Genomic DNA, 14,581 nt, shown 5'->3' with positions numbered 1-14,581 from the left:
TCATTATTTTGTTACAGAGAAATTTCATCTGTTATAATATTACTTCGTTTTCAACAATCCATTGTTATTCTAAGATTTATGATCAGTAATATTTTGAAGTATGAAAAATGCACGAATTGACATATAAAAGAGATGGCAATTATTTTAAATCCTTATTTTCTTTCATTAGTTCATCTCCTCTCTTCCTGTTTTTTCCAGAAACGTAAGTATTTCTATTACTCTCTCATCTATACCCTCTTTAATTGAACATACAAAATGCAAATTTCCAATAAATACAAAATTTGCATTGAATAAACCACTGAATAAGAATAATATCCTAGGGTTTCTTGTTCATATTTAGTATTAAACTGGCATGATTAATCTACAATAAAATACTAAAATCAAGAGTTTGTTCTGTGTATTTGACTTTCTTATAACTACAAAACCGTTTGTGCTATCCTCCTGAAATTCCAACAGTTGCTGAAAGGGGTAATTTTAGGCTCAGACTTAAAAAATCGTTCTTAGGTTCTAAATTATTTATTTTTCGTTATGTCAGATAAACTGAATGATTAACCTAAACGTGGGGACATAAACAAACTTCGTCGCAAAATTAGTAATTAGTCATTCACAAAATTCGTCAAAAATGTACCAAACCACTTGTTTTGCTTATAGTAATGCTTTAAAAAGGTGACTCTATAAAACTATAAAATTAAATAATTTAAAACCAACTGTTTCTGAAATGAAAAATACGTAAGTTATGTACTGAAAAACAAAATTAATGGATATATAGTATTAATTCGTTTAGAAAAAACGTTAAGTGATGCTTAATTAAATAAATAATTCACAGAAACTGAAACAGTAAGATATTACTTGATTTAAAATGGGCACCTATTTTTGAATGCTTGAAACATGTCGACTGATGTTTTCCAATTTGTTTATTTTTGAAGCGAATGAGGTTTTTAATCAAGTTATATCAAGCTTAATTAGTTTTTGTAATAGTTACTAATTGAAGTAAAAAATAAACTATGAACTAAAAAGCAAAATCGATGGTGAAATGGTAATAATTCATTATTAAGAGAAGCGTAAAAAATAGCCAAGCTATTATCGGCGCCAATTATGCGTAATTAATTTTGGTAATAGATACTAATGTCGCCGGGATAGCCCAACACCTCCTAGAAGAAGGAAGGCCTCAGCACGGATCAATTTAGTAGTCTGATATGACGAAGTTAACTGCGCAGTTGACGAAAAATAAGAAAGATGTCATTACGTTCGGGGTACGAAGCTGCGCAGTGGTTGAAAATATGAAATATGTCATTACGTTTGGACTACTAAAGGATAGTTATGGTAACACGTGCTGAGACCTACTCTTTTCTAGGAGGTGATGCATACCCTGGTTAGTACGGCACCGGTCATTTCAAGCTATGTCCAAATTCTTAAATTCATATATACTATGTATTATGGTATTTATGGTATGGTATTTCATTATGGTATATTATGGTATTTCAAGCTATGTCCCATTTCATAAATATGCATTTCAAGCTATGCCTAATTTTTTAAATCAGCATTCTGTCCAAAATAAAAAGTTCAACGACGTTATCTTTTTGAGGAAAAGTATCTCATATTAGGCGACTTTATTTTAAAAGGCGAAGATCTTTCTAAGTACTATATATTCCCTTTCTAGTACATAAATTATCGCAAATAGCTCTCAGGGAAATCGCAAGAGGAAGTGCATAAAAACAAACTTGAATCAATGAGTCCGAAAAAGAAGTCTTTTCACAAAATATCTGCTACAGACGACCTGCCTTCGATTTCATAAATTCAATTAAAATAAACATTAAATGAAAAAAAAATAATGAAACAAGTTGATATTATTGAAATTTTTACACGAGTGTCGAGTGAAGTTTGTTTGGACTTAATAGTGAGAAGTTAAAAGAAATAAAGTTTAAAGGTTAAACAGGATAACTTCTGACGCACTCTTTAACAAAGCAACACGAATTCCGATAATATTGTTGTTTGATGGAACTAAAAGGTTCGAACTTCCCTCCCTTCCCACACCCATATCACGGACGTTGTCTATTCTGAAAAACACTTGCTGACCAATTATCATGTAGTGGGCGAACGCAGAGGTTTCTGAAATGATTTCCTTTTTGACGTCCGCTTGAAAAAAGGTTCACTGAAAAAAAACTGTAGCAATTGATAGATGAAGGGTTAATGCTATGAAGCTTTTTCTAAACCCCCGATGGCTACTCATTCTAATGCTAATTATTCTATGCTTCTCATCCGCGTAAGTACTATTTTGTGTTTCATAGTGCTTTTAATATTTTTTTTAAAGGTAGTGCTTTATGATCAGTAATATTTTGAAAGGGGGGGGGGAAGGAAACTAATCGCTCTTTTCAGGTCTAGGGGAATGGAGCCAGTATGCCTTTTATTTTAGAAGCCCTTGTGTTCCTGTGATTCTGTGAAGTTGGGGGCAGGTTGAAACCCGAATTGCTGGAGAGTGATGATATTATTATTGCCGTGATTTCTGATCCTGTTGGGTATAATTTCTTCCGCGATTTTATTTAGAAAGAAATTTGAAAATAAAAATTCGGCTTATTTCGCAGCGAAGAAATCTGAAAATAAAACATCGGCGTATTTGGTAGTAAGAAATTTGAAAATAAAACTTTAGCGTATTTCTTAGCAAAAGAATTGATAATATAGTTTGTCTAGGACTATTAAAACCTTGAGTACAACTATGATTCTTTCTTATGTCTTTTTTGTGGGGTTTTGTTTTATTGGATACGCATTGTATGTAATTATGCAATACCATTAGAAATAAGAACATGAATTTTTAATGACACCTTGATTGTAAAAATTTTGGATGTACACAAAATGCCGATTTTCAAAAGCAATAGTTAATTATAGTTTCGCAGAGATACAGCTACAAGAGTTTTCTTGGGCTATGTAGAAGAAATTTATGAAATATAATTAGGTTTTACTTTGAATTTACTTAAGTATTATTTTGAACTATTTCACTATGTATAGATTAGAAATATATCTAGCACAAAAAAAATAATAATTATTAGTTTAAACTGATTAGCAAAACAGTCTATGTTTTTTTTAAATTTTAAAATGGTTCTTCGAACATTATATATATTTCTTCATGATCAAATTATTTGTAATTAAATTCAGAAAAAAAATTAGTAACGAAATTTATGTTTCTATGATACGGTGGGAATAAAATAATTGCTGAAGTTAAAGGAGAGGAAAAACATTGCTGTCAAGTATGATTATGAAGATAGCGTGTTTTTAAGTTGGAAATAGACTTATTTTATGGAGTGTGAATAAACAGAACTGCACGCCGATGATTGATGTTGAAAAAAGAGAAATCGGATAATAGATAGCGAGCAGGAAAATTCTAACTTTCCTAGAACGATAAAAACTGATTATTTGAAAATGTTAAAGTAGCTGTAACTGGCTTAGTATTTTAGTTAGAGAATTGTATACTGAAATATGTATTTTTATTTTCCGACGAAAAAAAAAATATTGCTTGCATTTCCATCTATTGTAATTATTTTTATATTTTCGACTAGAAAAAAGCTATTTTTATTTGCGAAAAATACGTGAATACAATTAATAAATAAATTCAAACTGATATTAAAATTTTTTGTATAATCGTTGATCTAATGAGTGATCAAATTTGAAATATCTTCATTTTTAAAAAAAAAAATCAAGCAGTTGTTATTAATTTTAAATTTGAATTTTAAAAAAATTCTTATAAAAGATATAATTATCTGGGGCTATATGAAAACCCCCGACTTCCCATATTGCCATAATAATAACATTATGAGGATAATATGATATAGAATTGTTCAAGCGAGTAATTTTAAGAATGATCACGACTTCGTTCTGGGAAACAATATATTGTATACAGAAATTCTGGATTCTTACTTAAGTACTTATATAGAAACAATCCTAGGGAAAATTTTGGTGTAAAATTGTTGCTTGTGGAAAGAGTGAGGCCTGTGATTACATTATCCCAAGCCTTTCAGAATAGTCCGCAACCTGTAAAAATGCATGATGCGTTTTTTTTTTTTTTTTAATTATAAAGCGTACAACTGCACTTAATACAAGTGCATAGTGCATTTCACGACATAGGATTTCTACGCATTAGTTCGGTTAGTTTCAAGTGAAGGTTGTGCAATATATGAGAACTTTTAAAATCGAAAATGTAATTACAGATTTCGCCCATTCTTATAAACAAACATTAAAAGGCAGCAACATTTGTAGTGTTATTTATCCGATAGGAATTCATCTGCTCCCAAAATAGAAAAGAAAACAAGTCTTATCATTTGAGTTTTATCGTATGCTAAAATTTGCAACGAAACGTTTTAAAGAGAAATTAGTCATGTTTGATCAATAAATATTATGATTTTTTAAGAAAGAGGGTCTCTTCTGTATAAAATCTTGTCTTTCTTGGTGGTTTCTTTTAAGGGGCGTCCCTAAAAAGCAGCATCAGCATTTGCTGACCACCTTTGATATGATGTGGTTGTTTTTGACGTGAGCCTAGAAATTTCAATGCCGATTCTGGTTCCTGAAATAATTGGAATACCAATTTTAATCAGCAGCTAATTAAAAGTTTAGGCATTTTATCGCCAACGATGGATTTATCCATTTTAACTTCCTCGCCATTTTCTTTTATTCTTTGATTTGCTTAAATAGGGATCTCGAAGATATTTTTCTATCCTGCTGAACTACATCATCCAATTTAAAGTATAGTTTGATTTGAAAGTGAAAAATGCCGTAGAATGACATTATTTTAGATAGCAACTAGTGGTTCAAAATTAGTATAATGCTTCTAAAAAGCTTAACTGGTTTCGTTAGTGTGTTTTATGCTTCGTTAAGACCAATAATTATAATGCATGGAAGAGAAAAATACTATCAAACATAAAATTGGAAACGTGAACATGTTTGACAGATGAGAATTTGGATATTATTTTGAGAAATGCAAGTGCAAATATGTCACGTAATATCAATGTTTTAGATAAGTAAAAACAATGTCTAACTTCATATAGGTTAGAAATTTTAATAAGTTAGAAATTATATTAAGATGGAAATGTATTTTTACTGAAAATATGTTTATACCAGAATAATCATATTTTTCTTCTGTTTCAAAAGATAACAAATGTTAATAAAATAATTTGGTTTTGCTTTCATTTTGTTTCAATTTTTAATAAAGTACTAACATAATAACAAATCTCAGCAATCTAAACTAAAATTAGTTATCTAACTCTTGCTAATGAATTTTTTGACCATATTATATTAAAAGTACAGGTCGTGGGATTTCCTAAAATTATTGACATGACATTCTGGCACAAAAGGTGAAAATCTAGTTTCAATAGATTATGACGAAATGCGCATACTTAAAATTTTAAATCGTATATTTAAAATTTGATTTCTCAAAAACTAATGTAACAATTTTGTTCAAATTTTGTATTTTGCCATTTGAAGTTATATGGCTTAAAATGATGCAAAAATTTATGTACCTTAGAATTTACACTTAGAAAAAAATAAGGATTAACCTATCAGAGTATGATAAAATTTACCGAAAATTTTGCTTCAGAGAAACACCAAAAAAGTTCGGTAGTTTTGACCAAAGCGCTTTGTTAATGATTTTTGGTAAAATTTAGAATAAAATAGGATTTTAAAATATGTGATAAAATGTGGTAAAATTTAGTAATTTTATGATGATACCATAGAGCATGGCATAAAAACCATCCATTCTGTGCAATTTACTTTTCAGTTTTGTATGTAATGTGTGGTAATAGGAACTACAACTTTAAAAACCAGAATTTCCGATGAACTATTATCACATGAACGGAAAAAATACCAAATCAATGATTAACCAGATTTTTTTTTTCTTACCAGAAATGTCATTACCATGCAAAACGGTAATTTTACTAGAATTTTTTTATCCTGCACATTTTATTTTCGGTAATAAAATAACCGAAACGTGTAAATAATATAAAAAATAATTTTTTGCTTCAGATTATCTTTGGATAAGCAAGTTTAATTGTTGTGTGGTAAAAAAATTTCGATTCTCTTTAAAAAACTTGGGGCTATTCACCATATTTTGAAGGTCAAGAATCCGAATTGGATGGGAAAAAAAAGCATGTTTATTGTGAAGAACTGTTTTATGCTACTAAAGTTTCATGTAAGATTATTTTGTTAATATGTCGATCATAAGGATATAAAGGAAAATCTAGATCAAAGAAATGTTCAATTGTTTTTGAGAAAAAAAATAAACTTAGGAATACAGATTGTGTGACTGAAAAAGAAGTAATTCTACTCGTTGACTACACTTATATTATTATAACAGTTCAAATAGGAAAGTTTTTTTTTATTTTTTAAATCGAATTAAGTTTTTTATAGTTTTAAAAATTTCTTTATGAATATTAAGATTTATATCTGGCAACATCTATTTCATCTGATTTTTTTCTTGACATCAACTCACGCGCAAGCTTATAAAATAAGGATTTACAGTGAGATAACGAAATTTTCCCACAGCAATGAGCAATTGTCATTATTTATAGCAAAAAAGTAGATAAATTTGTGAGAAAAAGCACATAAAAATGCAATACTTCTCGAACAATTTGGAATTTCGGAGAAAAAATATTAGCTGCATGTCTGCAGGCTGCAAAGCGGCACACACGACATTTTTTACTACGTGTTCAACAGGTAATAATTTTCTTATGAGTTATGAAATGTAAAGTTTATTCATTTCATTTCATTTTTTGTTTATTTTTCTACACACTATTGTAATTTCAAGTTTCTAAGTTTCATAGCTTTTGCTCAGCGAAATAAAATTAACCTAAAATTAAACACTTAAAGCATTTTTCCACTTTTTTTTTTAAAAAAAAATAGAGCGATAACAAATGAAACAGCAATTTGAAAACTTTAAATTATACTTTATTTGAAATCAACAGTTTTAAAACATTAACTTTTCTAGGCTTTTATAATTCAATTTTTTAGCTCTTGTCAATATAGATTGCGTAGTTCCGAATTAATTGGATGAACATTCTAGACTTCGTTATTTCTAGAATAACTTCAAGCAGGAAGTCGAAGTATCTTGGTCTTATATAAGTTAACTTCCGATATATGTATATAAACGAGTGTTGAAAGGAAGGAAATAAAATATGCTTTGATTGCTTTAAATATTCCAAGTTGAAGTTATCTATGAATACACAATAGGTGTGTCGTCAGCAATTGTAATATGTACTACTATGCAACTACATTACACTAGACCTGAACGAAATATCGTAAAACTTCGTTGTTTTTCTCAATATCACAATAACGATATATTAATATATCTTCTTACGATATATCGTCAATACCTACAAAAAATATCGTAAATACGTGTCCTGTGATAAATATCAAGTTTGATTAACTATGATTATATCGTGTTCATCGTCGACTACGACAATTATTAAATAAAATAATATCTCAGTCATTATTGTCAAATGATAATATCTTAGTAAATATCTTAAATGATAAAAGATAACATAATATCGCAATAGCTATTAACAACAATATTATCGTGAGTTTCGAGCTTGAATCACTCGCAAACTTATTGATATCAATCTTTTGGCATTGGGTTTTTAGATAAGTATGATGAGCAAAACGTATTTAATAAATGTTTTTCTTCAATAGGGTAACAATAAAATTTTCCAATGTAAAAATAATGCAATTTAGTTAAATGAAAAATGTTTGCTATATATTGTGACATATTAATTCTTTCCGTCAGTATGAAGCACTATATCAAAGTTCTGACTTAGCAAAGCACTAGTTAATGAACATAAAAGGGGAAAATTAAAAATTTTTTACAAATACATTTCCTAAAAAAAAAATTTTGGTTTTAAAAAATATTTTCAAACATTTTAACATACTTTGAATACTATATCTTCGACCAAAAATATTATTAATCAAAAAACGTAGTATATTATATACCAAAAAAATAATGTTAAAGATATTAGAAAATGCTAAAAACGCTGTAGTAATTTAAAAAAAAAAATATGTGGTTTAGATTGTTTTTCATAAACACTATAACTAATTTTAAATTGGTATACTAGTAATATAAAAAATATACTATTGCCTTTGTCGCAACTCTGAAAAAAAGTATGGTAAAAACTACAAGAATATGGTAAAATTTACCACGTTTCTGGCTCAAGGACAAAGCTTAGTAATTTTTACCGAAGCGTTTTGGTAAAATTAACAAAAAAGTATCGTTTTGTAACAATAAGTATCGTTTTGTAAAAAAAAGTATCGTTTGTGTGATAAAATTTTGTAAATGTGGTAAAATTAGATAATTTTATTGTGGTATCTTTGAGAATGACATATACATTATTATATTAATTACTTTTCAATTTTGTGTTTTTCACTACATGTGCGATAATAAGAACTATAATTTTGAAAACCAGAATTAACAGTAAACCGTTACAAATGAACGGAAAATATCGTATATTTCCGTTTTTAATACGAATATTTTTTTTTTTTTTTTGAAAAACTAGAAATGTTACTGCGGTGCTCGCCACTCTCACCAGTCTTACCGCCAGCTTGGCGATTTAAGATCTTCAGGTAAAAGCAACCCTGTGATCCTAGTGATATATATTCTGTCCTTCAGAGGAAGAACAGCCACTTACCTTTTCAACTTTTTCACTAGCTAGCTTGGTCGCAGGACGACCCATAATGTTTAATTTAGTTTATGTTATATTGATGTTTGTGTTCATGAAATAAATATGCTTTAAGAGAAACCCGCATTTCGTACTCACTTCATTACTATAATTTTTCAGAATTTTTTTTTCTTCTTCGCAAAGCTCTGCACACTCTTCTAGTCAAGGCCGCAGCCAGGATATTTTTTATTTGGGGGGGGGGTATGGTAAGAAGCTAGGACAGTTTCAGACATGCATAGTAGGGGAAAAACATTGTTACAAATATTGTTTATTCTGTTGCTTGCAAACGTTAAACTAGTATTTAAAAAATATTACATAATAATTATTTTTCAATTAATATTACATAATAATTATTTTTCAATTAATGTTACATAATAATTATTTTTCAATTAATATTACATAATAGTTAAAATCAATTTGTAAACAAAGTTTACAAAGACATGCGACGGGGATTTGAAGAAAATTTTTCGATTACATTTGTAGGACAAACCGGAATATCCCGAAATATGCTTAATAAAGTTAGCCCTGTTAGCCTTTCTTTTTTAGTAGCATTTCTTGTTGCTTTTTTTACGCGTTTAAGAGTAGAAAAAAGTTCTTTTTGCAGTTGCTGTGGTAATTCGCAACGTAGCCAATATTGATAACAAGCAATAAATGTTTGGGAAAAAGATACTGTTACATTCTTCCATTACTGAAAGTGCCGTATCTGGTTTGCTAAGGCAGGGCTCGAAAAAACTCAGAAATTTTACCCGTCCCCGAGGACGGTTTGTCCAACAATATACCCGTCCTCCTTTGAAACTAACCCGTCGCTTTTAAATAAATAAAAATATAATTTCCTCTCATTAATTACAAACATTTATATAAATTGCACCATGAGTTAGTAGTTACTAGGATTACATTATACAGTAATAAAAGAGATACTAGGTTACTGATAGTAACCTAGTATTTCTTTTATGAAATAATTTCTTTCTTTTATGAAATAATTTAAATGACAAAGGTCAAGTTATCTGGAATGTTAATTTATAAGAGGGTACTGCGTTTCTTAAATGAATCAAATGTGACGTTTGCCAGTTCCACAATCAAGCCAATGATTTACAGAGGTTTCTGCACAGAAATCTGAAAGGGGTTTTCCATTTAGGTAGATGTTTATAATTGCGTTTATAACGCAACTTGTTTAAAACCAGTACGTAATGTGTTTTTTTCTAAGTTCATTGCTGAGAAGCCCCTTTCAAGCGCTGCAGTACTCCCAAACAGCGAAAACATCAATTCCACCATACGCAGTATGTTGCTGTATTCTAGTGAAGGTGGTGTACTGGGAAAAGGTTTGATTCGACAGTTTTTGTTTTTCTTTTTACTGTGAGGCTCAAAGAAAGACTAAACAGTTTGAATCCCAGAACATAGACCTAACGGTCCCCCCCCCCTGACTACGGGCCTGCTTCTAGTGGATCTTTTGCAATGCCAAACGCCTAGAAAACTTCAAGGAAAATTTTGAAACTCAGCACTATTTACAATAAAGGGTTTTATAACTTTTGCAAATTTAATCCCACTCACTTTAAAATTGAACAATCTACATATTATTGGTCTATTTCTCGTTGTATGTAGATAATTTGTTAAGTATGATAACAGCTTTTTATTTGTTAAATGACAAATCTTTACTTTTAAGTTATTTTTTGTTACTTTCACCATTTTACTAAAAAAACTTTACAAAAACTTCTATGTGTAAGTAAAGATACACCAATAATGTTGTGTATAGAATGTGTATAGAATGATAAATTGTAAAGTAAATTCAATATGCTATTAATAATAATTTTTTGTTCAATATGCCGACATTTTCTTTAAAAAAATAACTTATGTACAAAAATTTTTGCATGCAATAATAACTTACTTTTTTGTTGTTTGATAGTCGATAGATTGAAGTACATTTGATGATATTTTTCATTCAGAATACTGTTCTTTGCAAGCAATTATTTTACAAAAACTACATCTATATTAAAATAGGGAGTGGACAAAACTATGAAAACACTTCTATTCTAACTCATTTTTTCCTATTTCTCAAGATATACTTAGAGAATCATTTTATGACGAGTTTAGGTTATAAAATTTCTCGCACATATGAATGACGTTTAAGGTTTGAAAGACCAACAATAAACTACGAACAGAATAAATTGTTCTTGAATACCCTATCCCAAAAAAATTCAGGAATAGGCGTGTAACTTATAACAATTAATTTAATTATTATATGCAATAATTGCAGGAAATTTCGTAAACCTAGCTTGAATATTCATGGACATATGGACATTTTTCTGAAAAACTAATATTTTTGCATAACGTTTTTTTTCTTCTTTACTATGACTTCGGAAATTTTCAATAAAATTAAATAAAATTATTGACAAAAATATCGTTTCAAAATTGGATTAAAAAAATTCATTTCAAATTGCTCAACATATGAGCATTTAAAGTAATCCTTTCATATTGCGCATGCGCGGAAAGATTTAAAAGAAATTTTTCTACATAATTTGAATATGCTGAGAATTTAAAAAGTTTCTAGCAATTTTCCAAGTAGTTTTTGAAAATCTTGAAAAAAAAGTTTTGAATGGTTCACAAAATATATGTTGTACTATTTGCTAAGATTTATTAAAAATGACATCGTCATTACATAGAACCATTCCCTATTAAAGTATGTTTTATTTTACTCCCTTTCTTTCCAAACACTATCACATTTTGTCGCCCGAGCTATCATTTTTCATAAAATTATAGGGGATAGGTAGGGTTATTATCACTTTTATTAAATTTTGTTATATGATAAAAATGAAATCAGCAGCAGACCTTATTCAGAGCAATGTTCCAAAACTTATATAAACAAATTTCGAAAAATTGCTTAAATTTTCAAGATATTCAAATTGAACTTTTTTCATTAATTACCTAATACGATTCCCTACATTATGAAAAAAACGTGTTTTAGTTTTCTATGCTTGGGCAGTATAAAAAAACTAGTTTAAATGCTCATAATTTGCAAATGGATACAAAACTAAAAATTAATAGCATAAAAAAATTTAACATGTCAATTTTCTGGCATGTCCATAAGAATTTTTAGAAATAGATATCGTCAAAATGATTGATTAATGACAATGATAGATATCTGCAATGGTGAATCTCTTTAATTCTATTACAGTTAGCGTCCTTCATATTCATTCATTTATCATTTAAAAATTTATAATCTGGTTAAAGAATCAACCTACATGTGTAATATAGTGGACTAGAAAAATAAAACGAATCAGTTTTTGTTATTGTTGTTTCGCAATTAATGGACACGAAATTGAGTACACGCTCAAGATTAAAGACGACTAAATACACTTAAAAAAACTTTTTAAGAAAATTAATTTAAAAGATATTTTCGTATTTAAAAATATTTGTTTTACGATTAGAAAAATAGAATTACCTACTTGTTACATGGAGATACACGCGAGTCTGGATCACTATAGCACCAATTAAAAAAAACTGTATTCTTTAATGCTGTTCTATTACATTCATAAAGTGCTGACACGTGAAGAAATTGTACTGGTACTTTGAAACTTAGTAGTTTACTTGTTTCTTTTTTACTTCAAACTTTTCTATGTCTACTTTTGATAATATGTGTTTAAATTGACCACCTGATCCGCGTAGTATTGTTTACATAGTGAGTGTGAAGATACCAGATTAACACTTTAATGATACCATCAATTACAGTTAAGTATGTGAGTAAACTATCTCTAACTGAGATTGAAATAAATTACTAGAACAATGAAGAGGACTATTACCAAACTATTTTTATTCAAGAAATGTAAAATTTTCTTTAATTTAATAGTATAAAAAATTATACTCCATTAATTAATATAAACGAAAACATGTTTAATAGAAACATGGTAGTTGCTGAAGTCGATCAAATGTATTCTGATTTTGTATTATTAACATTTCACATTTAATCCTTTTATAGCATAACTTTATTCATATTGAACATATATTTTGTAGCATAACAATATTTGTTCCGAAACCATTTTAATGTATGAGTTCAAACAGTACATCTGCATTAACTCTATATTTTTATATTGTTTTACGTAATAATAAGGTTGATTGCTGTTGTTAACAATAGACATCGATCGTTCCGTTTCACACTGCGAAACACCGAAGGGTACAGAACATTTTAAAGATAATTTGTTCACCAAATTGATATGCCGCTTTATGACAGTTTTTTAAACGATGCATGAACAAACCTACTTGGAACAATTACTTTATTTAATAAGTATATTATATTTGTTGTAATAAGACATATCCATGAATATGCTCATTAATGTGCAAGTTTTTCTATCAACAGCTATGGCGGAAGAGGAGGAGGTGGCAGAGGAGGTGGTGGTCGAGGCAGTTCGTCTAGAGGCAGTTCATCAAGAGGTAGCTCATCTAGGGGTAACACAAATCGAGGTACAACTTTAGACAGAAGTCGAGACAGAGGTTCTAAAAGTGATAGCAATCGTAATCCACAGGCTCCTGCTCCTAAACCAGAACCTCCTAAACCAAAAGCGTCTGTCAGACCTTATGTACCCTCTCCTGCACCAGCACCTAAACCTTCAGCTCCAGAAGTGCGGCAACCAGCTCAAAATCCAAACTTTAAAGAGACTCCCAGTCAACCAGCAAATAATCCAAATTTTAAAGAACAGAGTGCAAACCAGCAAGCCAATAATCCCAACTATAGAGGACAAAATACTCCTGGGAACCAGCAACCTCCACCATATGCTCCAAGAGAAAATCCTCCAGGGTATTCGCCAGTCGGTCAACAACCACCACATTCACCAGGTGTTGCACCACCTCCCTATTCAGCAGGTGGTCATCAACCAGCACAAGCTCCTGGTGGTGCTGCGCCTCCACCATACAGTGCTCAAGGTCCTTCGTATAATCCGAACATGGGTAAATTTTCCTTTTGTTTATTTATATTGTTTAAAAAAAATTAATCCTTATGGAATACTTAAATCATTTTCGACAAATCGAGGTGTATTTTCCTACTAAATAAAAATCCTACTAATAAATTTTCCAACTAAATACTAAATTTCTAAAAACAGAAATTTTAAAATTTTATATTTAGTAAGCCTAAAAAGTTAGATAATGAAAAACTCTGACGCAAATAAAAACATCATCCAGATTTTATTTATGTTCTAAATCAGAGAACGAAAAGTCTTAGAAAATATAATTCTGACCGTTAAAGAACGGAAATGCATTATTGATCGATAGATGGTTAGAAATAAAAGTGCCACGTTATGTGATGAAACCTTAAAAGCTATGAAAATCGTGCTTCTTTATTTAAAAACTGACAAAGAAATAGAAATTTGAGGGGTATCAATACTGATCTATGGTGATTTAAATCATGTATACTGATCAGGATTTTAATTCTTTGAGAAAATACTTTACAAATAGCCTACGAAGTGAAAGTTATCAGAGAACACGATTTGTATCTCATATTGCTGAACAATGTAAAAAATTAGCTGTTATTCGTTGGCAGAGTTTTTTTTCTTCCAATTATGCAAACATCAAAAAATAAAAAATTCTGACTAGTATTGTGAAAAAATAATGATAATTGTATTTACAAAATTATCCCTTTACGTTATTTTTCAACAATTGTAAGGAATTGCCTTTTTTGTTTTGTAATGTAATTACCGAAACGTGTTTATTATTATAAGCTATTTGACTTAAATCGAGTAGAAAAGAACACCAGTTTCCATTTTAAATTGCAGCTCGTTGTTGTTTTCAGTTTACATTTGTGTTTGTAAAAAATCTTCAAACGAATCCCATTTGTGCAGGTTAGCTAACTATATGAAGTTTTGTGTTTTCACTTTCGATTCAAATTACTTCGAAAAACAATTTTATTTTGA

General features: G+C 29.4%; 1 protein-coding gene across 4 annotated transcripts in view; it reads left to right on the top strand.

Annotated features, from left to right (window-relative positions):
* Positions 1 to 71: 71 nt before the first annotated feature.
* Positions 72 to 14,581, top strand: part of LOC107455051 (translation initiation factor IF-2) — a 35,826-nt gene continuing 21,316 nt past the window's right edge. For 2 of the 4 annotated variants that reach the window (XM_071178771.1, XM_071178772.1), the window contains exons 1-2: positions 72 to 202; positions 13,036 to 13,622. In XM_071178771.1, the coding sequence (XP_071034872.1) occupies positions 108 to 202; positions 13,036 to 13,622 (682 nt within the window). In that variant the 5' untranslated portion in view covers positions 72 to 107. Of the gene's footprint in view, positions 203 to 1,963; positions 2,264 to 13,035; positions 13,623 to 14,581 lie in introns of those variants that run through there. The other 2 variants (XM_043045453.1, XM_043045455.2) reach the window with 2 other exon arrangements.

The sequence above is a fragment of the Parasteatoda tepidariorum genome, chromosome 3, assembly GCF_043381705.1.
Source record: "Parasteatoda tepidariorum isolate YZ-2023 chromosome 3, CAS_Ptep_4.0, whole genome shotgun sequence".
In the NCBI taxonomy this organism is placed as follows: domain Eukaryota; kingdom Metazoa; phylum Arthropoda; class Arachnida; order Araneae; family Theridiidae; genus Parasteatoda; species Parasteatoda tepidariorum.
The sequence above is the reverse complement of the archived record's forward strand: the minus strand, read 5'-3'. Positions and strand labels throughout refer to the sequence as shown.